Consider the following 25,322-nt stretch of genomic DNA (forward strand, 5'->3'; position numbering starts at 1 on the left):
TGAACTTACAACTAGTTTACAAATTAGTTGTAAGTTCAGCGCCGTGTCTGTCTCTTCTGCTCCTTGTCCTGTCCTGTGCGCCAGGACGAGGAGCAGTTGGTCCTGTCCTGTGCGCCAGGACGAGGAGCAGAAGAGACAAACACGGCGCTCAACTTACAGCTAGTTTACAAACTACGTAAACGTGAAGCTTCTTGGGACTTGAACTTACAACTAGTTTACAAATTAGTTGTAAGTTCAGCGCCGTGTCTGTCTCTTCTGCTCCTTGTCCTGTCCTCTGCGCTGTTTGGATTAGATTACTCCTCGTTATGCACTAAGGGGAGCGCAAAGACTAAGTACACATCGCCACTACAGAGAAAGCTTAAAGTACAATTGAAAGTACTAGAGGCGGCCGTGAACCTCAGCATGTGCAAAAAGAAAAAAGAACTTTGGCACACTCTTAATAAATCGCTTAACACATCAGATGCCCAGCTAGCGTTCGCATAGTACGTTCCACTGATGACTTCAGTGCATAATATGATCGCCAAAACAAATGATCAGACCGCTCAAAATTGCTTCTTACTAAATGCAGCGTTAATACTCGCAAACATACGCTTGCCCGTGGCGTCACTACACAAACGCTATCTTTGTTTCAAATTACAATTTGGACAAATGCAGCGTTCCAACACCCATTGACACGGCATCGAATGCAAGGGAAGCTAACACAATGCAGCAAGAAATTGGCACCACAGAAAGGTATTACGTACCTTGAACTGGAATATCATGTGTCCATTCTGAACTATTTCTTCTAACCGACCGTCAGCGGGTCGCCTGACAGATACCGTGCTGCGCTGGTGATTGCAGTTCACGGCAGCCATTTCCTAAGCCATGCGCTGCCGTAGAAATCAGAATGTTAAACTTGAACGACAGATCAAGACTGCATCGTCTCTCCACTGTCACAAAGGTGCCCAGTCTTTGCACACTCTTCACCTACTTCGAATCGGAACTATTCCAGGCAGCGACGAAAAAACACAAGACGTTGACGCTTTTCCAGGTAGACGCTCGGCCACCATTCCAACGTTCGTTCGGTCGCGTTCTTTGCGCGTGCACGGCAGACGGCGGCTTGCGACCCGCGTCCCCGCGTTCGGCCGTTCGGCTTCTAGAAACGCAAGTGCTGACACACTGCGGTTGCTGGTACTGTGCTTTGCAGTTTGTTAGGAAAAAAATTTAGTGCAACTTCCTGAAATAGAAAAAAAAAGGAGGTTTACTCGAGTACCAGCATAATTATTTTAAATGCTAACTGAAGCTTGTCATCAGTGCTGTCAGTGCTCCCGTTTCGAGTTAAAAAAAAGAAGGGGAAAAAGAAAAACGCTATGAGAACATAATTGAACCTGATTGGAAAATAAAACCTGCATGTACAGTCTTTGTCAAAAGTATAGTGAACTAGTTCACTATAGTGAAGAGTGTTGAGCCCAGAGGGTCTGCTGCTTCTTAGCAGTGTTACAGTGCCCTAGAGCCATGTATTGATGCTGATTTATATAACCACTGTAACAGTAGATGTCTGTAGAGGTTTTTCCCATTGATGTTGCTACCATCGAGATATCCGAAACACCGAAAATGCATTACAAGCCGCACGAAGTAGCTCAAAAGCAGACCCCCTGGAAGCAGATCCTTTTGACGAAGACTGTAAAATACAACCCCAGTTAAAACGCATTTTGTACACAGACCCGCCGACTACACAGCGACCCAGCCACGTCTGGCTTGCTTTCGCCTGTTCGTATTTAAAAGCAAAAGAACGGCACACGGTGAAAAAATTCGCGCGGTAATCAGGCCCTTTGTCGCATCGGCGCAAGTAGGTGCAATATTAAAATGGCCATGACCATTTCCTGATCAATTCCTACCATGTATACGTCCAGACACCATGAAATCGCGATTTACTTTTTCCAACACAGCACGTACCACACTACAAAATATTAAAGCATGTCAACTTCAGCGCACTGCTACCGTGCTTCTACCTTCTACCCTTTTTAAGGAATAACAGCGCGATGAGGGACAAGGAAGACCTCCGGCGCAACACCTCGTCCCTCATCTCCGCGCTGTTATACTTTAAAAATGTACCAACTAGCTCAACTCTCCGTTTTATTGAACCTTCTACCATACCGAAGGAGCCCGCGCATCATCAGTGCGCATGCGAAAATCCCCTTGAGGGCGCCAGGTGCCCGGCGGGTGTAGAGAGCAGGCTAGGAGATTGCGCGCACGCAAGCCGCGTTGGGACGGGCGCACGCGCACCTACCGGGCACGTGGAGTCATCTGGCGCCCCTATGACTATCTGCGCATGTACTTTACATCAGGGACGTTACGACATCGGGGAGTGGCGGGTTTAGTTGAAATGATGCACAGCACAATGAGACAAGAATGCCATCTGCTGCCCTGAGCCAGGGTCGTCAAGGCCAACTGGGTCCTTTGACATGCCATGCTGCACCTGATGGATGGGTCAATGACACACTAGTAGGCCTGTTAGTTAATTGACCTAATTAGCAATATGTGCTTGCTCATTCCTATTTATATCTGCCAGCGGTGATTAAAAACAAAACATATTTCCGCCTAAATAGAATGCTAAGTTTTATAACGTAATACAACAAAAGGAAAGTATTCACAAGCAAGTACAAAATGCAATGTAAAGTGCCACAAAGACGAAATTGCAATGTTTAATGCCAGGATTTGTCAAACACCCAAGGGAATATGAAGCTGTACTGTTTCGAAGATGCACATGGCACTAGAATTTTAGAAAAACATTATTGGTGGGAAAATATTGTACTAGTTTGTGAAATGCTATATACTGCATTTACTAGATGACAGAAAACTGCCAATTTGCAACATCAAACATGCTAAATTCACCTGAAACAAAGTTATCACCACTAGGTAAAGCTCTCTCCCCCACATAATAAAAAAGTTGCAGGTTACTTTGTATGCAGTTGCATACCTTAAAAGGGCAATTTAGATGTGCCACAGCGTAGAACAATGCACACCTATAACTGCAAAAACCACTGAATAAGTATGTTGGCAAGCTAGATCTATACTCCTGCAAAATTTAACAATAAACAGTGCAATTCACATTCAAAGTATGCACACACCACACATACAAAAATTCAGTACTTCAGACCTTTCAGCACATCCTTTGCAGAGTGCACATTAATTTCTGAACTACTATTAATTTTCTGCTGTCTTTCATCAACTTTTGATGACATACAAATGACCTTTTTTCACATTTGCTGCACCTCCCACAGACATGCACTTTCTCATCTGCGGCCCAGAACATCAGGAAGTAAATAATAAACAAAGCAGAATACTGCTACACAATAGCCACATGGGTGCCTCATTCTGAAACTAATCTATCATGAAGTTGAAGCGTGCGGGCACAGTGTTTCCAGCAGATGTTTAAAATACAAGGGCACTGGTATGAGACTGACCAGCACCTACTCACAACTTTGTAAGGCAAGAAAAAATGGAATGACCAAGTGCAATGCTACATGCATAATTTTGTATACCGCATGCCCATTTCATAGCCTCTTCTATTAGTTGCATTAGCTACCTAACAGCACTTCTAAATTTTGCTCCCCTGGGCACTTTGATCACAACTACTGGTACTCAAAGGGATGCCATCATCTTCATGGCTGCTTATCACTGCACCACAGATTATGAGCGCGAGGCAACAGTTTCGAAACGGTCCCGTACCTATGCACTGGCAATTCAACTATAGATGTAGAAGCTGCTTGCATGTGCTCAAATCTTCGACACAGACATAGGAATGACCTCCAAATACTTGTGTACAAAGATTTTCATAAGACACTACCATGCTTGCAGAGCATGTAACCTGCAACTATAAGAAATTCATAAAACTTAAAGTCCTTACAGAAACAAAAGCAAAGCACGAACAGCTGAACACAGTAAATTCTATGGGACTGATACTAATGCATTGGCACTACCATAGAAACAGAAGTATCAGTTATCAGCAAATCTCTTGAGGCACACTGGAATACACAAGTGCAATATGAAAAGCAAAGTTCCCTTAAACACAGTACTTAAGAGAACCACAGACTGGCTCAGGAGCACGTACAGACGTGAGTCACCAGCATGTCTGAAGAAAAACATCCACAGAAGACGAACTCTTTAATGTACCGGAAACCATTACAAAATGGCAGCTCCAGTCAAGCCTACAGGCCACATGTCAAAAATTTACTGCACAGACTTAAGCATTACAGAAAAACCTTGGTAACTTGAAGTCATTGGTACCACAAAAAAAATGTTTGAATTAACCGAACACAGGCAAAAATCGAACCCATGTAAAAAAAATTCACAACGAAAACGCACAGCACATAGCCCCCACCCATTCCACAAAGTCGCACCGCCCCACTTTGTTTTGCATTTTCCTGCAAGATAGCATCATGGCACGCTTTAAGCAAGAAATAACCATGTTATGATGCCAGCACAAATCAAAAGTGAAATGCAGCAGTGGAACTGCTGCAAAATTTACGTCAAACTGTGCCAAGTGGAAAACCCAGCTGCTACAAAATTTTTGCTCACTTTTACGGCAAATTTGTGCCAAAAGTCAACTAAAAAATTTTGCCATGCAAAGCTAATGCCGGAACTTTTAAATGTTGGGTATGCACTACTTACACGTCTATAAAAAAAATTAGGGTTACAAAAATCGCACTCCTGCTCTCAAGAATTCTAGGTAAAAAATTGTTTCTAAAGAGCACTCACTATAGTATGTTACAATTTATTGGAGCTGTGTGGGCAGTGGCATGTGACTTCAGCAGTATTTGCAGCCACTGCTTTCGCCCTCCACAAATTTGAGTCTGAATGCTCCTTCAGCCCATATCAGATGATAAAATGTGAAAGTTTAAAATAAGGGCCTCCGAGCCAGGTTGCACTGGTGTATTCAGTTTAGTGGAGCCCACGCAATCTCCCGTGGTATAGTTTCACTAACGCGTGTTCGGTAGCATGCGCTCGCACCACTGCAGGAGTGAGACTGGATCTGCACTAGAATTAAAATTTAAAGTCATTTGGAAATTTTGAAGATTTTTGGAACTGTCCAATGTTCTTGAGAGCACACTTTAAACACATTAGGATATGACTGTGAAAGAGCCGAACAAATAATGGAAATTCGAATTTCCTATAGCATGAATAATTTTCATACGAATGAACTCTTTCCGATGCATGGAGTTCTACAGGGAATGTTATGAGGTGCGCACTACCTGCCACCCTCCAAAACCTATCTTAGGCCTCACAAATAGGTTAGCCAAATTTCGGATGGTCATTTTCCTCAAGAAAAGTTGACTTGATGCGACAGCACATCGAATAATTGAGATCTTCAACATAACCCTCTAGACTAAGCATACTATTAAAAGAAATGGCGCAGGACGCTGCTGTGCAGTCACCCGACCGCGGGCAACGTAGCAAGAATGGTCGTGTCGCAGGAGATGCACTGCCACTGCTATAGGTAGGAGGTGCTTCGGTGCTGAATTGAACACGGCCCGGCCGAAGAGGAGTGATGAGTGCGCGCACTGCTACCTCCATTTTAACTATGCTTTAAGTGTCAATAGCATCCACGGCTGCATTTCAATAAAGCACGGTTTCTCTTTTAGAGGCACGAACTTCCGCGGTCAGCAAGCCGTATCCATAGAGGGGTTTAGTTGTGTTGGGAGTTCTGGGGCTGGGTGGGACGCTAAGGCATAAGCATTGACATCGCTTTCCAGTTTCGCTCAGAGACTCCAAGGGGCCATCGATCACTTCAGTAGTTTGCAGTGAAAATGGGATTGGGAATTCCCGCACAGTAACCCAGACTTTCTAATTGACCGGTTGGTGCAAGCCAGTGCGCTTTGAATTACCCCAACTTTAGAATCAACATAATTCAATTCATTGAGGTTTTACTGTATGACAAGTGCACCTGCACTATAAACAAGAACTACAGATACACAGACATAAGTGAGGCTGCACTATACTCATTTCGCTGTCAGCCTCTCATACTGCTCTAGAAGCCCTTTTTACAAAGAAATGCAACGCACAGCTGAAATCTCAGGTTGACAACATTAAAATACTTTTCATATCCTAGGTACATATGAAACATTTTATGTGTTTTCTTTTTATTCACACACAAAACTGCTCATCGCACAAAAAAAGTGGGGTGAGGGACAGAAACTAAAAATTTTAGAGCTGAGTGTATAGAGTCAGCACAAGATGGCTGCTGGCCTTCAAAAGGAGCAGGTACCAGCAGCATGTCTTCAATTAGCGCCCATATGCCATGCCAGCTATAAGAACACACAGAAAGAAAGGCTCAAAGCTAACCAGGAAAGAAGAATGCTATGTGGAACGATTTCCGCTAACATGACCAGGAGAAGCAAGCCCAAAAACAGGCATCCATGCCCCCAGGCCCTAGTCCACCGCCAATGGAAAGCTTTGAACCATCCCCTCTAGTCCCACACACTTCCATCCTAGGCTCTTCTGCCGCAGAGACCATGTTTCCAGGATTGAATTTTAGGGAGTGCAGCTACTGATGTGCACACTCCACGCTGCCTCGAGGCTGCTGCTCATCCTCATGGTACGCCTCCTGACGCTGACTGTGGCTGTTGGGGTCATAGTCATGCAAGTCCACTTCCTCCACGTGCTCCCCAACAGGCACTTCGCCCAGGCCACCACTGGGCCGCTCACCGAGCAAGGCCTCCAGTTCCTGCAGACATAAAGGGTCAGGCTCAATTCAGTCATACACAAAACACCACGGCAAGGAAGAAAAGAAAATGCCGTCAAGCATGTTCACCCCCCCATTAATGCCTTGCATGTAGCTTTAGTATTACGTGGTGTTTCAGAACTGTGATGGAAATTGAGTATTGACATTCACTACGGCTACAAGCAGAGGGACACACTGAGCACTTGCACAAATAGAAGGGAAAGAAACAAACAAAAAAAATTCAAATTTCAAGCAATAAAGCAGCCCACCTTGTTTGACAGTTATAACATTTTTTGACTGAGCTTTTTTAAAAGTAAACACCAAGATGTGAAAGGTATTTTTTTTTTTTTTTAATGGCTGCAGAAGGTTAAGTACACAATGCTACAGAATAAATTCTGCAAATTCTACCAACTCTTGCCCGACAGATTTTTTGGAGTAGCACTAATCCATTGGCAGTGAAATATTACATCCTAAAGAATAACTTCTGTTCTGATAAACTGAAATACCTAATGTAAAGGAATAATAATCAGAAAGAGTACTCAACTCTCGAATGACAAGAGTATGAGTATGGGCAGTCCGCGGGTCGAAAAACGGCGATTTTCAGTAAAAAAGTCAAAGTGATTTTGACTGTTTCAGCAACACTGATCCTTCCTCTTTAATATATAAAAAAATCAGAGCCGAAAACAGTCGCGAAATCATTTAAAAAGTCTGTTAAAGCACGCAAGGTGGCTAAAGAAGGGGCAGATACGACCCATGTTCAAGCGCGTGACGCGTCAAATCGCGGCGTTACACGCCACTGAAATTTTGCAAGGCGGCAGGCCTACGCTTTTTCTCCCTAAAGCTGGCTTTGCCGCTTCACAAACCCCCAGCAAGTAATAAAAAAAAAAAAGTTCCGCCGCCCAAACCTAGCATTTTCACTGGCCATTTAAATCACGTGGTGCGATTTCGACCACGCCATTGGCTGTCAGTGTGGGAAGCGGCCATAGCTCGTCTGCTCTTCATGCGACGCGTAGCTCGCTGTCACGCTTGCCCGCTAGTTTTCTCTCGGCGTGTTTTCAAAATTTCACGCATCTTCGTGCTCGTCGCTGCGATAGAATCCGAGAAGAAACGTGACTTTCGGTGTCGAAAGTACCGATCAAACCACGCGTTCAAGGGAAGTCACCGGCAAAGTGAAACGGCGTGCAGTGGAGACGTACGCGGAAGCTAGGCCTAACCTCGGCGGAGGCGACACTTTTGACAGCTCGAAGCCGGCTGGGCACTGAAGTTTCAGTGACAGCTTAGACGATTTCGTCAGTGCACTAGATAAGAAGATAAGGATCTTCGAGCGTGGAGGAGACCTAGTACGGCGAGTGCCTTTATCGGCGAGATCGGTGCCGCGAACGCACTGGCGAGCGAGCAGCATGTCGGGAGCGCGGACGGTGCTAACTTTCCGTTCGCGAGTTGGCCAAGAAGTGAAAAGGACTCTCGTCGTTTCTAGAGCTGCGTTGCAGCAGTGTAGCGTGTGCCACGTCCGTTGTGTCGTAGTCGTGCGCGGTGTGCAGCTCCGGTGTACGACGCCCTTCAGCCAGCCCGAGGGAGATTTTTGCCGTGAACGTCAATGCAGGGGTTGCGGCGCTCGTTATTGGTGCTGGATACAATCAACTTTCCCGATTTTGTGTGGTTCTTGGTTTGCCGAAACAAGTGCACCATAAGAACTTTAATGCCATAACAAAAAATGTGCACCTTGTGGTTACAAAGCAGTGGCTGACAGAAGCAAGGTCTCAGCATCACTAAATAGCCAAGAAAGCACGCCTTGAGAATGCTGCTCACAATGTCACTGTGGGAGCAACATATGATGCTGGTGAATTCTAAAATTGTGCACTGTATCATAATACCCTGGCCTGCATTGTGTGCAATTTTCATGCAGAGAGTGCGGCTACAACAGCAATAAACAGCTTTTGTATCTTTAAATCGCATTTTTCTCGAATTCGTATTTTGGGCCGAATATGAGTTTTGTGCACAATATTTTATGTCGTTATTTTAGTTCAATCAACACCAAACTTGGCATGCATAATCTTTAGGATGTGTAGAATGCAAGTATCTAGGTTTAAATGCAATCAGCAGTATTTTTGGGCATGCAAATTTAAAAAATTATCTGGTGCTAGCCACTAAAAACAAGGCACCAGATATAAAATTGTCTCAAAACATTGCATGCCAAGGGAATGTTGCTATGTTGCTTATTTGCACTCAGTGGAGTGTTGGGGACAAGAGTAACTAGTTGGCTCTGCCCTACCATGCTTGCTGCTGTGTACAGCAGCTGCACAAACATGCATTGTTTTTCACTTATGCATGGCATTTAGAATATGAAAACATTAAGCTATTTTAAAACTAAAAACATATTTAGAAAGAGGAGATCACTCTCTATAAGTGGTGCAATTTTCATTCACCTAGCATCAATATTAAGAAAAAAATGTTTTCGAGTAGCATCTCCCCTTAAGGCATAGTTTTCACCCAAAACAGAAAGATGTTAGAATTTCCAAATTTCTTCCAGATTGCATAGGAAAAATTTTCATCTCCCAGAAGCTTAAATGTGAAATTTTGGTGGAGACCTATCTCCTCATTGTGACTTGACACTGGTTTCTAACTCTTGATTCATTCCTCTCATGAGAACCTGTGCAGACAAAACGGCAACATTTTAGGCATTTAAAGCAATCATCCTTCTAAACGGTATCAAAGGAAATGCCCACTGACCAAGCAGAGAACAGGTAGCCACTTTAAAAATATACAGCTTTTGCATTCATTTTGCACATCTGGCTAGTTCTGCGCATAACTTTGCACGACCTGCTCTTACTCAGAATGCATGTATCAAGTCACTAAGAGGCGGCAACGAATGCACTTGTGCCTCCTGAGAGAGCAGAATGACCTCTGCAATGACGGCAATAGCATGAAAACCGTAACATAACTGCATACCCTTCAGAACATTCACTGAACACAAAAACAAATGTGAGCCTTAAGTACCCAATTCATGATTAAATTAGCAATCCAAACTCGTTTTTTGAACCCAAATGCTGTTTAACTAAATCATGTTTGTTTGTTCATATATTAATTACCTTTGTATTTTTTGCCTGTTTCCTTACATTTTATGTATATATTGCACTGTATAGATTTTATGTCCCCCTTACACAATGCCTAATGGGCCTGTAAGGTATTTTCAAATAAAATAAAAATAATTGGCAGTATTTAGGCAGCTCCTTCTGCAGAAACCAACTTCTGAACCACATGACCCCGCTACATAATAAGGATGTGCTTGCAATTTGTTACAAATTTTGACCCCAGAATATATTTTCATTGTTATTTTTGCAAAGTTTTGCAGTCACCAGATGCCAGCAGCAAACACTGTACTAAGTAAAAACCATTCTATAGATGCATGCGTTGATTCATTGCTCCATTACACTTTCTTGATACTTAAAATTCACACAGTGAGTGTGCTCAAAAAACAAGGGGTGGCAGGCAATGCTACAAAGCAGACAGGTATGCCACGCTCACCCATTGCAACCTTGTCAGAAGAGTTTCTCAACTCGGACGTCAGCTGTAATGTACTGCCACTTGGAATGAAACGGCAGTAGTTGCCAGAAAGGAAACCAATATTGTAGAAAGAAAAAGATTGAGCACTTCACATATCAGTTGAACTTACCTTAAGTTTTGCTTCATCCATGAAGTGGTTCTCAGGAAAATCCACATCAAACTTTATGTAGAGGTTACCCTTCTCAGTTGGATTTCGGTACATAGGCATGCCTTCTCCTCGAATGCCCTTTATGCATCCTGCATGAAAAAGACAGCATGTTTGGCTCAACACATTCACGTATAACAAATTTTAGAAGGAATGTACTTAAGAAGAGTTTGTATAACTATACTGCACATTAGCGCCCCCTTTACTTCCCTTACACATGGCTCCAACTGCCTTCTCTTTCTTGGCAACAGCTCACGCTGCATTCCTTTCACATTTCTAGAGACTTTTTCCACATAAGCAGTGAGCACTGCTTGCTTTATCTCGATGGCCCAAGATCATCAAGAAGTTTACTTCTCCCTGCAGCTAACAAGCTCCTCTGTGGGTGTCTCAAAACAACAGGGAAAAATATTTCGTGCATTATTCATACCTCAATTCCAAGGGTAATCTGCAGTGTGCAAGCAACTTAAGAAAATAGTGAACCTTCTCAGGTGCATGTAAACATAATACCAGAGGAAAGGGGCCAGAAAAAAAGTAATCAAATTATTCAAAGTGAATTATTAACCCTTTCGCTGTCACGAATGTACCGGTATGTTTTCGCGCTCCCCCACTTTTCACCTTCTTAATCCTACTAAGTTACTGTGAAACTGACAGCAAATGCATTCTGGGTCTTAGGAGGTTACACAAGTGACTCCCACACTGCAAAAATTTATCTGCATAGTGTGGAACAAGTGTTGTCGCTGTACCCATGCGTAGTGTCATCGCAGACCATCACCATAAGCTGTCGCTCTTCAATGCTCAAAAGATTACATTTTGACCGATTCAGCATGCCTTATATGAAGAAATCGCCATATCTGAGCAAAAAATAATTACTGTTGCCATAATTAAACACAACCTGCAATCGGTTGACTCACGCTGGGCCTAATCAGCCAGTTAGTCCGATTCATACCGACCAAAGTTAGATTCAGACGCAAGCCTGGGGATGTTGATCAGCCTTCATCTCGATGTGCGTGCTGCTCATGTTCTCCAAACGACAACAAAAAAACTTTGACAGAGACTCGAAATTGGCGCTGAAACTTGCCGGACCAAGGTTGGCTCGTGTAAAATTATACCAAGCAAGTCCACGTTGCCACAAGGCAGTCATGATTGTTATAAGTCGGTTTCACAGCTAGCATTCTGAAACGGCAACAGCAGTCTCCCTGAACTGTCGGCATGGCACCACCAGATTTCAGAACAGTGAGGTTGGAGCAGCTTGGCTAAATTTCCTCAATTTTCATCAGAATGATGCAGCTTTGGCTTGTCACAGTCAAATGAATTTGGCGCAAAGGTGGCATCAAACATCCTTCCAAAATTTATAGGCCCGACAGTCAAACCCGGTTATAACGAACTGCGTAATTCAACGCGATTTGTTTGCTATATAAAGTATTTCGCTATAACCGAACCCGTTTAACGAACTTCAGTACCAAATTCGTTATACACGATGTCGAAAACAGCGCAGCGAAAACGCACTAAATAAAGAAAAACCGTGCCGCTCACCATGAATCTACAAAAGAAATTTATTGCAGATAAATGCTCACTTATTTGCAGTAGGCAGTGATCTTAGCCTGAACACTGCGTTTAACTCCATCAGCGAGAATCGCACTTTCCACACGCGACATCATCTCCACAAACTCCAGTCCGCTTCCCTGTATTCCGGAGCAGTATCGGCGCAGCAGATCGGTAGCAGCGAGGGCTTCGTGCAACGTCGGGCGAGGGCGATCGTCTTCCGGCGGCGGCTCCTCGATCTCCTCGTTCGCACTAGATGCCAGCATGTCGGCAACAATTTCAGAGTCCAACAGGCTCGCTGTCACGGCTACGTTGTCGTCTAAAGTGAGAAAATCCTCCAGGGCAACTTCTTCAGGCACAGCGTCCGAACATCAGCGAGTTGTTCCTACAGCGTGGCAACATCGCTGTCATCTTGCACAGTGTGCGCTTCACTAGCAGCTTCTGCATCCTCTCGACATAGTCCAGCATGGTGGAAGCAGTTGCGGATTGTGGATTGAGTCACGCCTTGCCAGGCACGGTTAATCATTTCTATTGCGGCCAGCAAATTAATCTTGAGCTCGTCGTTAACCCACAATATCACTAACAGCCACTCAACGACGAGTTTCCTGTAGCCCAGCTTTCAAGCTGGGCTACAGGAGACAGGCAGATTTCGCGCGCGAACGTCCAAAAACCATTGGTACAGCGCTTTCTCTACTTGGTCGTAAGCTGGCTTGCGGTGGCGAAAGCCGTCACCATTTGGCCGTTCCTGAGCATTGCCTGATGACAGACTGCCTTTTCAAAATGGTGCTTAACGTGCTACGCGGTATTTTGAAATGCGCGGCAACGGCAGACTTTTTTTCGCCGCGTTGGCCGCGGTGAGTTATCTCCAGCTTGTCGGAAAGCGGTAGGGCAAGCCACTGCTTTGTCGTCATCTTGCAGGATGTAGCGCCGGAATGCAAGTCAGCAGCAACGTAGGCATGTCCGGAATCGTGAGGATAGCAGCAGTATGACTTGCAAACACGAACAAAGAAAGCTCCGAGGATGCGGGAAAGTGCGCCACTGACGCTTTCGTTGTTCGGAGGCTGCCTTCTCTACGAAGATTCTCCCCTTCCCTTCGCCTGAACTTGAAACTAGTTCTGGCCGGTGTTTCTTCTTTCTCGAAGCGCAATAGGTCCGGAGCTGCTCGCACATCTTTGATCACATGGTAGGCAGCTGCCGAATAGGAGCGCTGCAAAGAGAGGCTGGCCGATGGCGCGGATTTTAAAGGCTACTCACGCTACTCCGGGCGACGGCCGCGCATGCGTACAGGAGGGTCCCTCGTGGAAGCTGCTGCAGAGAGACCCTCTTGCGTTTTACGGAAGCGCGGCACGGGCCGAGGCCGCCTAGAGACAACGCAAAATCGGCGCAGAAGCACCCTAGCGGGCGCGTGACAACGTATGAGCTGTGCGAGACCTTGGGAAACGGAGCCGTCGCCAATCCCCCTCCCATCTGACAACGGCATGCGCTAGAAGTATTGCGGCCCGGCAGCGTGGGCTGCCCGGAGAGTACTCGGAGCCGGCACAAAGGCCCGACCGTTGCCGGGCGTTTGGCGACCGATCCCGCGCGCTGAGTTCGCTACAGTCGAACCCGGTTATATCGAACCCGGATATATCGAATTTTGGTTACATCGAACTCACGGAATATCCCCTTGAAAATCCCATGTAAAAGTATAGGAAATCCGCGTCATATATCGAGCTCCGCACCACGCACTGGAAAGTGTGCCTTCCCCAAAGACGATCGCATCACGCTTGGCCGTTTGCCGCGTGACGTTTTCAAGCCATGCGCGGAAGGAATGAGAGGGGACAGTTCTGGACAGCGCCGCGCCCATTCCCCATTGGCGCGCATCTGCAGTTATTGTTTCCCGCGCGCCAACACATGACGTTTGCAAGCCATGTGCGTGGGTGTGCCCATTCTTTTGCCAAACTATCTCTCTCCTTCAGCACGCGCTACGCATGCGCCAAACCAGCTCAGCCCGTTTTCAGACAGATGTCGGACGCTTTCTCCAGCGTGTGTTGCGAACCCTCTGCGTGCGGCGGGTGACATGGCTATGGTGCCTGCGGACGTTAAGAAGCGGCAGCCGATTTCCTTTTTCTTTTTTCTTTTTTGCGAGAGTCATCCTTTCTTATCGTTGTGCTGTACGCGCGAGCGTAAGATATGGCGGCGGCGGACCTTAAGAAGCGGCAGGCTTTTTTTTTTTTTTTGGTGGGAGCCGTTTATCTTTGCATATATGAATCAACGGAAGCACGCGGTCTGCTGCTGCGATTATGAGGCACGCCCCAAGCGGGGCGTGGTAAATCGAACCAGGCTTGTGTAATCAAGCCATCAGGGGCACTCTGCCAAGTCGCTCCCCACCACAGGAGCTATAAAAAGATAAATGCGCCCTGCCATTATCGCTGCGCAGCATCTTGGCACGCTGCCAAGAAATGAGCTGTGGATGGGAGGACCAAAACGGGAGTGATGCGCGCCATCCACATGCAAGCGAAAACGCTGGCGATTTCTGCTGCAGCGACACAGAAACCTTTTATTGAGCTGTCCGCGGTGGCACGAGCGGCAAGGGGGACACAGTTCCAACAAGTTTGAAATTTTTCGCTCTGTCGCTGAGATCGCTCAATCGCTTGCATGTGAGCGAGCTGGTCTTAACGCATTTGTTTTTTGTTTTTTTGTTTGTTTTTTTTTCAAATTCTCGGGTGAAAAAGTGGAGGGTGGGTTCATTATGTGAGTGGATTGATTACGCGACACATGCGGTATCGTTTTTTGGCATCGTAAGTGCCGTCACAAGCCGATTTTTGTATATCGAATTATCTATATATCGAACTATTTCGCGATCCCCTTCGAGTTCGATATATCCGGGTTCGACTGTATATCCGATGTGTAGTTCGTTATAAAAAATACATTTTATATGCATAATGCTAGCGGAAATTCGAGTGTTCGATATAAAACATAATTCGCTCTATCTGAGTTCGTCATATTCGGGTTTGACTGTATTACACCACACGAGACGTTCTACAGTAAATGCAACTTTATATGTCAGCAGGCTGCATTTGCACAACCGAGCACATCCACTGAAATCATTACATAACGAAGCAACAAGCCAGTTTCAAAACATTGTTGAGCTGACACTGCAGGTTGCCCAACTCATTGTGTTATCTGCCCGTAGTAAAAAGAGGATAAAGTGCTATACTTGCATATTTGAGAAGTGCATGTAGTGAGACATGAACAGTCTACGACACAAACCATGTGATCTGCGGCAATAACACTCAGTCATGAAAATTTGCTGCTTCCAAATTAGTAGGAACACAGCATTAAGGTGAAGCCAACATAATATTTATAAAAAGGTCCAATACATTTTATGTAGCTTTAGCATAAAACAAGCTTACAACGAAAAGTACTCACGAGGCTTGATGACAGATCCTGGAACTTCTCGAATTACAAGGTCCCTGCCATCTAGATGCTTTAGAACCATTTCAAAACCACAAAGGGCTTCAGTCAGATTCACTGAGTGGGTCATGTACAGGTCGCAACCATCCCTATGGAACACCTCGTGTGGCTTGGTCTGCAGCACAATGACGACGTCACCAGGCTCCACTCCCGGCTAAAGGAAGCAAGATAAGAAATTGACATGGTCAAGCTCACAAAAAAACTGGGCATATGTGTTCATACCAAAATGCTACCAAACTGTGCACACATCACTCCTGGCCATGCCACAAATGTCGCTATAGTTTACTACTTATGCAGAGTGGGGCAAAGGTCTGCCGTTACGTTCCATGGTCTGTGGGAAAGCCACTATCATGCGCAACAGCAATGATTACAGCAAAGCAATTCGCAGACTCCTTACAGCAAGTCCAGACATGCCAGAGAAGACGCTTCAAAACAAACCAGTCCACAAATTCATTTCCTCTTATTGATGTTTCAAAACACTACGGGTGTGGCACATTGCCTTCACAGGAGCTGCTTAAAGTTTGTGCTCCCAAAACTGCACTGAAGCCAGCTTTAATAGTGCGCTGACTAGCAACCATGCGCTGACTAGCAACCAAATGATTTATGTGTGTCGTTCGGGTGTCTCCACTAGCGCTGTTTTAATCGATTCTTAAGCATGTAAAGCAAGACATACTTCTTTATTCCCCCATTGGCATCGACCTAATGACAAAGGAAATGAAAACAGGATGTTGACATCAGCCATTAAAAAACACTGTCCTCTAGAAAACCTCCAATCCTCACCTCTTGTGATCCAAGAGACCTGCCATTCTTCAAAACCAAAATATACAGCACAGTGCACTCCCCATTTAACAGAGATCATCATCATCATCATCTGTTTGATGCAGCACCAAAATTTTCAAACACAAGAAACAAAGTGCATACCAACCTGCTGATCCCCTTCGCCTCTGAAAATGATGCGCTCATTGTCCCGCATGCCCTGGCACACCTCAACTTCTAGGTACTTGACCTCCTTCAGCACCTTGCGGCCTTTACAGGTCTTGCACGCATCTTTCTCATTGATCACTTCCCCTGCAAACATATACAAGCCGTGTCACGATAGGACAGAATACATAGCACACTACAGCATCTATACTTGCACACTCGGTTTTCCCCATGTTGGGTGGTTTTGCTGCCCACCTCTCAGGCCAACCCGCCCAACACCGGCCACCTCCTGGGCTCAAAGTTTGCAATACTCGAGGACAACTTTCTGTGACCGTGATGCGGCCTGTCGCAACGTTTCAGATGCTGTAGCACGCATTGCTGGCCTTTTCGTTTTATTTTGAGGAGGAATCACGCCGTTCAAACCCTACTCATATTTTTCTCTTTTGCATCCACATGCTAACTCCGTTCTTTGAGTAAGCTGAACCGCTGCAGTTTGAGAAAGCTTAGCCGCATGGGTCACCGACGACACACCCCCATAACGCAAAGGGGCCGTTTGTAACACATCACTGCATCATACTATGAAAAGGGCTGCGGTGATACTTGTGATTTTGGAACAATTCTTCATAACTCTGATCAAAACAAACCACTTGACGAATCCGCAAAAAAATTGTCGTCGCATAGCTTTAATCTGAAATGTATACACAATCATGTTCCCGGTGTTGATTAAGCAAAATTTCTGGAATGCAAAGTTTTCGGCAGCTTTTTAGGGCTGATAAGTAATTCAAACATTTTTCCTAAACCCCGAATTAACTAGACTTTACCATATTTGAAATAAAAAGCTGCGCAGCCGTCTGTGCTGTTTTTTTTTTCCCTTTGAACCCATATGCTGTGTTGCCATTATTTAGATTATACTACCACACCTATCCCCTCCGTCCTCAAATGTCCACCTCTCAAGGCTTTCTGGGGAAAATTCTGCAAATATGCACGCACGCACACAAAAACACGTAGAACCTTCTGCTATTATATTTTACACAGACAAAAAAAATGCCAACCAGGCAACACAGCAACCCAGAAGACAAAAAAAAAAATTGCTTTCTGCCCCTTTCTGTTTTGCTTCTAGCAGGGGTAAAAGCAGACTCGAGCAAAATAATTTGGAGCATCTCAGAGAGGAGCAATACTGCCGTTTTGGAGCACCTTTGGAGCAATGAGTCTTGGAGCATTCTAGATATGCTTTGGAACATGTTTGTAGGATGTGATGCCATTAATAACTGCAATTTTCTATTCCCGACACATAACAGCAGAAACGTTAGAACAACCCATGTAGCTCTTTGCAACCAGACAAATTTCCTAGCAACTCACGGTAGGCCGAGTTACGTTGTACTCGCCACTCTCGCTTCTCTCTGCATGGCAGTTTAAAAAGCTGGGTGGGGGGAGAGGGAGGGTATACAAATAGGGTTATTAGTTTCTGGGATTTATATTTTTCAAATTCGTGGTGTAAAAATCTGCCGTTATTTTTCAACTTGACAATACAGAAGAAATAAAGTTTTTCGTGGATACACTCCGAAATTCGGGTTTTATCGGGTTAAATTTACAAACTAATAATTTATTCCATTTCTCCTAATTGGTGGGTAACGATTAGAGTTATATTTCTGGTTGTTTTCAAAAAAGTATAGCATAATTCGGCGTTTATGTTGTAATTATTACTCTCAGTGATGTGCAACGGTCAGTTTTTGGACAAGAAACATTTTATTCATGTGAGCTGGTAATCAACGTTTTACACTCTTATTGACATACATAATCATCTGCACGCACAGCATTTCGGTTTCCATCCGAGACCTGTCTGGTCTCTGGAGGTATCTTAGCAGAGAGAAGGTTCGCTCAACATCACAGCTGCCATTAGCTAGACAACAATGTCAACGCTGCGTTTGCTAGCCAGGGGTAGAGCACAGTTGCGTCGTTCCACACTTTAATTTGTGGGGCTTGCTTCCAGCAAGTACTGGTTAACTCCTTGCGAAGCGAGCTTACATCGCCCATCACAGAAATAAAGGGAGGTCGGTAGTGTGGAGATTCACACAAATCCCCTGCCCCCCTTATAGCATCTCCTTTGGTGCAGCATCCTCGAGAATAACGCCCATAGCAGTCATCAAACTACTGACTCAGCAGCCACTTCTGGAATGGATCGAGTAAGGCACTCAGTTTCTGCATTGTCAACTGGTTTTCTTCGTTGTCTGAGACGTTCCGTTTCAGAGTGCAGCCCCATTTTGTGGAGATTTTCGTGAAAAACTCTTCACAAGTTTTTTACTAATGTGGCATTGCTTTTAGGTAATATAGACAAAACATCTTTTGCTCGATCACTTTTACCGATCGTGGAAAACTCGTTGACACGATTACGAGGTAATCAAAGCTTGGCATCGGAAGTTTTCCTGCCGTTTTCTGGACATCTAAAAGTGGCTAGAGCACATCCCTTATTAAGACTGCCTTCACATAAAGAACCCCTTTATCAGAAAGTATCGCTCGAATAGCTTCTGCTTTGGTGCTTCCATACAAGCTTTTAACTAGTTCTGTGGGTACAGTTGTTCCAGAAACCGGGAAAAATCGGATATTACCCGATTCTTTAGGAACATGTTCAGGGTGCAGTAACTGGGTAAAATCGGGTTTTACCCTAAAATGAACAACACTACATATACACAAAGCACCTTTCGCAATTCCCACAAATCCTTTGAGACTCATTTTGAATTTCCTTACAAATATTTTCTCCGCTCAATGCTTCTTTAGTTTACGAAAATAGTATTTTCATTATGCCCAATGCAAAATGAGATATCTCTGCCACATGGCCACCCCCATTGCATGAATGCACAACTCAAAATGTCAACGACCTGCTGTGCTGAAATTCGCTGAACTGAACAAGATCAAATTGCAATTTTTGTAGACAGTACAATGGCACATTGTGCAGCAAAAACTAGTGCACACTAAATTTGACAGTAAAGCACTAAGGCAGCTGGTTTGGGGCAGTTTTAGACCAAAATTAAGTCTTGGAGCAGGATGGAGCAGAGAAAGCTGTTTGGAGTAGAATGAAGCAAATGGAGCAGCGCTTCCACCCCTGTAAATTCTGTTAGCTGTTAACTGACTGCTTGAAAGCATTTCCCACGCTTCTGCAAACAAATTTTGTTCAGATCGGATGTTCCGCGAACCTGTAAATGTCAGATTAATTACACTGTACTCTGCAGACAAAATTCCCAAAATTCTAAGACAAGACTACCATCACAGATCAAGATCAAGGATGCTGCAATATGACAACGCTTACCATCACCACGGCAGTCAGGGCAAGTGGACTGCACTTGCTGCATCATATTTGGGCCAATGTGCTTGAATGTCACCTTGATACCTCGACCTCGACAGCTTTGGCAAGTTAGCACCGCACCTGAACGGCCACCAACACTAAGGGGAAGGGAGAAAACATTTCAATTACTGGCACTGTGCCAAAAAATGAATTCAACGACTGCCAGCAGCTTTTATGTAGACCCGTACGAATAATTTCTGGTTTGAAATTGTCAATGCTTTTTTACACAAGTAACAAACAAAAAAAGTTAAATATACGTCTGATGCAGGAGGGACTTGTAAGTACATTATATATAAGTAAATATCAAACTCTTGTGTAGAAAGTGTTTAGAGTTGTGAAAAAATGAGATCCTTAGTGAACACTGTGCCAGCGGGCAAAGCAATGCTGAGGTTGACACATGGAGGTCTTGTGGCAGAAAATGCTACTTTCCATACAGCCATCGGCAAGTGGTCCCCCTCAAAAGATGTTTACACACTGTAGACAAGAACTGTGACCTTTAGAACGCACAATACTTTTAAGGTCAGCACATAGAAGCTGCAAATTGACAAGGAGAGGAAAGCAAAACCCATCGGCAAATGTAATGGCATTCCAGGTCGGTATTGTGTTTCATTGTCCATGCTAAAATCCTACTAACTAATGTCTTCGGTGCCACTGCTGCTGTCACCCAAAAACTTGCCCGTATATGCACCCCTCAGAGGAAACAAGCCGTTTCCAGGGAGGAAGAAATGCACGAAATCAACGCTGCGATGTAAACAGCATGTGCGTGTCACCTGAAAAACTTCCAAGAGCACCGGCGAATTCTACACTGCAGAAATGCAAAAGCCTAAGTGTTGTTGGTGCACATGGTGCATCATGTTTGCTCTCATTATCAAATGAATGCACAGTCATTATCATTACTAATGTCACCACTGTCATCGCTACTATCATACTCACAATAGACAAGAATTATTATGTGCGTTTCATGATCCCGGGCATGGCGCTTGGCTGGGGACCCAAGGGATGGAGGTTCGACTCCCGGTGGAGACTGGATTTTTCTGATGTCATTTGATTGACAGCTGTAGTATGACTGAACGAATGCCGACAGTATGAGCCATTAAAGGCTTTCACCTTAATAAGATTTGGATATCATTGACAGTGAGGGCAAGATGGCATTATCTGGGTTTTTGATCGAATGCAAGCCAATGGTGGTTTTTATTGAAATTCTGAATACAAAACCTCTGGTGCCTGCTTAGATTCAAGGATTTCGCTCTGCCACCACCATCAAATCAGTGCTACCGTGCATGCAATGCCTGTAGCGCATCCTGTCTGCATGCATGCGTTGTCAGATCAATAGTCAATTCTTTAAGCCCACGAGTAGGCTGCGCCACGTTTCAGTGCAGTTCGTTTGGATGCCCAGTGTGTTTTCGGCACGCTTAGTTTCATGAAGCAATGGATTCAACTTAAGTGCGTTATACCAGCACTTCAAAACGAAAAGTTGTGCTTGCAATGGAAAGCGCGTAAAAGCTTCAGGCACAGCGAGAACATAGCGTAGACGAAGCAAATATCTTTTACTGGCAAAGACAATAGAACCAGCTGTCAGCCTCAAATGGTGTTTTCCAGAACCCACAGAGGCTATTACCATGCTGTGGAAGAGGAAGTTTCCCAGTTCATTAGGACACAGAGGGCTGGAGCACTTCCTGTTACCACAGATGTCGTTCAAGCAAAGGCCAGTGACGTCTTGAAAGTACAAGGCGCAACTGATCGGTTCCAAGTGAAAGTCACAAAAGCCGGAGTGACCATGAGAAGGCACTTGCGCCTGCATTCATGCTGCTGAGAAGTGATATGCAGATTCCTCGCCTATTCGCTTCACTTTTGAACGCAATTTGTTGGTCCCGCTAACCTTTGTTGTGCTGCGACAGACAGGGTAGAGATGGCGCGAAGGGACTTTTCCTTCCTAAGCGCAATTTTCAGCTTTTGTAATGAAAATTGCGCTTAGTGTTTTGTAGCAACTCTTGCTCAGAAATAACTGCTGTGATGTTGAGGGTGTGATGGGAAGTCACCTGCACAGTCAAGTCACCTAGATTTTTCAAGGACAGCAATCTGTCACTTTGGCCTTTTGTGCAGATTTCAACGAGATCTCCTGTTCTCTGCTTTTTAGCTTTATAGTCCCACCCAGCGCAGTTTTGGATGGTTTTGGTGATGATGAATGCAGACACATTGGAGATTCGCTCATCAGTCATGGAGGTCATAATGAAGAACATAGGAAACACTTCTGGTTACTGTGATAAGAGTTTCTTCACATCAGCACGACCCCTTTTCAGGTGCTGATCATGCTTTTTAGAACATTTTTCTATATGGCATGTATAGTCTAAGGTTTCTAAATTACGATCCCTTTGTTTCACCCTTATATGCAGAGGAAGGTCCCGGCGAGGAGCCCCCGAGGCTTCATCACGACCTCGACCGCTACCATTCACGGTTTCTACCCCCCACCTCTCAACCTATCGCCATGGTACGGGTAACAGCTTTGGTATGGGGGCTAAAGGCAGAGTCACACTGCAGAAACAGCGACATTAACCGAACAAGTTCGCCAAACAAACCGGCAACAAATTTCCCTACAAACTTGTTCCCCAACAGCATGTCACACCACACGAACAGCCGGGAAGCCAAACAGGTTGCTGCAGTGTTATCTCTGTATGACAATGTCCGGCAACCAAAACAAGAAGAAACAGTGTCCGTCAACGCTGTTTGGCCTGTTCGCCGGCCGGGCGAATTTTCGGGAGACAACACACCAACCAAGGACTCATATTTGACCTGATTGACTCATTGCTGCGCATTTCCTATTTGCAGGTACGGTTTTTTTTTCTTTTTTTTTGCAGAAAGTTTCCTTCCAAATTATTTTCCATGTTGTGGCGTCTTGCAGGCAGCGCATGCAGGCAAGCGCTCATGCGGCGGCGGTCGTTCGTCCCGTTGCCAAGAGCATGAGCAGTCGAGCGAGAATGCTCCCGCCACACACCCACGCTTCGTGGGGATTGTACGTACATGCTGTGATGTAAACAATTCTCGAGTACACCTCACTCTAACCAAAACTATAATTCACATTTTTTCTTTTTTTTTTATTCGAGAAGTTAGCCACAAGGCATAAGCTGAGAAAGGGGGAATGGAATGCAGGAGATAAAAAGTTAAAAGAAGGAGTGAAGTCCAGTTTCACTAAGGTAGTCGCAGAGGTTGGCGGTGTAGCGGTTGTCCATTGTGCACTTCTCATAATCGGCCCATCTTCATAAGTAGCCATTTTCTAACCGGAGCCGTTGCTGGGAACGTCCACAACAAGTGACTCACATTACAGATCTCAGGTGCAGTGTCACAGTGAGGGCACCTGTCAGTCACTGGCAGATCTTTTTCACGCCACCGATGACGTACAGATGTGGTCAGAGCCGCCCCTGCCCGAATCCGGCGCACCTTCTAATTCACTAATTCACCTTCAATTCAATTCACATTTTAATTCACTAAAAATTGCGAAGGCTGCCGCAGATGGCACGCCGATGGATGGTCCGTGTTGTTAGTCGCCGCAGCCGGGATCACGGAGTCGCGTGGTGCTGCTTGGTTTAATGCAGTGTACGTTCTTATATATATAAAAAAAAGTTGCTGTCAGAAGGACTGCATTGGTTTGTGGGGTTTAACGTCCCAAAGCGACTCGGGATATGAGCGACGCCATAGTGGAGGACTGCGAAAATTTTGACCATCTGGGGCTCTTTTAACGTACACTGACATCGCACAGCACACGAGCGCCTTGCTTTTCGCGTCCATCGAAAAGCGGCCGCCGAGGCCAGGATTCGATCCCGCGTCCTTGGGCACAGTAGCAGAGCGTCCTAACCACTGCACCACCCGGCGGGGCCAGAAGGACTGCCTACTATACTTGTGCAACAGCAGCATGCCTGCACAAAACGCAGAGCTTCGGCAGCGGCGCCTACCGCGGGTGGCGATATGCGCTGCTGCCTGCCTGTCGTACTTGTCGCTAGGCCTAGTCTGTTTCTGCGGACGGCACTCCCGATTCCTGAACAGGTCAACGGCCTTAAAATTTTAATAAAGATTCAGTTTTTGTCACCGGTTTACGGGGAAGCCCACCCGAGTAAAATACATCGGATAAGACGTACGTTTGGCGGCCATACTTATTGTTATCCACAAGTAGCGCCGATGACTGCTGCCAGCCGCTAGTAGCATTGCTCGGCGGACCAGGTCGAACCGCCGCTTCGTGATGATTGTACGCACATTTTGCGATGTAAGCAATCGTCGATTTCAGTTCACTGTAGTTAATTTTACACTCTTACCATTTTCATTCGTTGAAGTTCGCGAATTTTATCCACAATCAGCAAATTTGGACAAGAGAAAGCAGCGCTCAAAACGGTGCACGAAAGTGGCGCCTCAGTGCAATGCAAACTTATACCCCCAAACATTTACGTGCTGTTAAGATCGAAGGTTCAGCTCCCTTCCACGCGGCCGGATGTTCCACTCGAGGCAACGACGGCTCTGTGCACTTCTAGCTCCTTTGTCGGTAAAATGCGGAGGTGTAAGACGACATTTCGGTATTTTGCCGTGCACCAGACAACCACTTCTACGAGACTGTCGGTCAGTGCCTCGGTTCTCACGGCTTGGATCAAGGCCGGAGACAGATAAACACGTATGACGTGATCAGACCAGCGAAAGTTGCGTGGGCGAGCTGTATGGTTGTGCGGTGAAAACGCCGACTCGACGTCCTGCCGAGGAATTCCACTAGTGTTGCGTTGCAAGCCAAGGTGGTGTTCTGCCGGACTCTCATTCTCATGGTCGAGGCCTGAGACTATGAATCCCGATGCGCCCAGCTGGCGCCAGGTGTGAATTGTGGCCCGCGACTGCAAGAAGCCACAACATCCTCTCGGAGATCATCGACCGGGTTGAACATGAGACTCCTGGACAGATGTGCACTCTATACCAACGGTGTGCGAGGATGTGTGTGATCACACGGTGGGTGGTGCCTTAAGAGGTGGCTCGAAGACTACTGGATGATCAAGAAGCAGTTGAAGTCCCCAACTCTAAGGATATGGGGACGACAGACTGTATTTAAGCAGCCTACGGACGGCTTTCAATATGCTGCATTTTACGTTCACAATATGCTTCTCATGTGACTTTCCTGTACTCCTGTAAATATTTAGATAAATCTCGTGTAATGTCTTCTCTGCCGTAAGCCTCTGCCCATTCATCCAAACCTCCTACTGCTCATCATCTCTTCGGGACAGGACCCGAGGAGTTCGACCCAAGTGAGAGCCGAACCGAGGGTCCCACATCTAACAGTGCCCTCATTCATCGTTAAAGCAAGTTCAGAGTAAGGGACAGACAGTCTCTTTGGCTATTTTATTTTCCACAGGCCCGCGTATAACGCATGAATTTGGGCAAAATTGTAGCGAAATGGACGGCTCCCGACATCGGCATTGCAATGAGCAGCAAGTTTCCGCGGTGTGACACGGCATTGCCCAACTGTCGAACAAATACACGAGCACTGTTGGCAGGAGGCGACGACATGTTTCTGAATAGTTCGTGTTGGGGCAGTGTGACAGTGTCACGAACACTACGCGAACACGCTGCTGACGGATCGAGTTAACCACCTGTTTCCACAGTGTGACTCCGTCTTAAGGGTCCGT

At 45.5% G+C, this 25,322-nt stretch overlaps 2 protein-coding genes across 2 annotated transcripts in view; both read right to left on the bottom strand.

The window, feature by feature from the left end:
- The window catches only part of LOC146205463 (uncharacterized), a 49,768-nt gene extending 48,614 nt beyond the window's left edge, over positions 1–1,154 (bottom strand). The window contains exon 1 of the mRNA XM_084590149.1: positions 744–1,154. Coding sequence (XP_084446275.1) covers positions 744–854 — 111 coding nt within the window. The 5' untranslated portion in view covers positions 855–1,154. The remainder of the gene's footprint in view (positions 1–743) is intronic.
- Positions 1,155–2,668: 1,514 nt separating this feature from the next.
- LOC146205464 (dnaJ homolog subfamily A member 2-like) overlaps positions 2,669–25,322 on the bottom strand; it is a 47,744-nt gene continuing 25,090 nt past the window's right edge. Inside the window, exons 6-10 of the mRNA XM_084590157.1 lie at positions 19,636–19,769; positions 16,336–16,478; positions 15,366–15,564; positions 10,377–10,504; positions 2,669–6,706 (exon numbers count right to left, since the gene is read on the bottom strand). Coding sequence (XP_084446283.1) covers positions 6,527–6,706; positions 10,377–10,504; positions 15,366–15,564; positions 16,336–16,478; positions 19,636–19,769 — 784 coding nt within the window. The 3' untranslated portion in view covers positions 2,669–6,526. The remainder of the gene's footprint in view (positions 6,707–10,376; positions 10,505–15,365; positions 15,565–16,335; positions 16,479–19,635; positions 19,770–25,322) is intronic.

The sequence above is a fragment of the Amblyomma maculatum genome, chromosome 1 (genome assembly GCF_055883805.1).
Source record: "Amblyomma maculatum isolate TAMU_Amacu chromosome 1, ASM5588380v1, whole genome shotgun sequence".
NCBI classification, from domain to species: Eukaryota; Metazoa; Arthropoda; class Arachnida; order Ixodida; family Ixodidae; genus Amblyomma; species Amblyomma maculatum.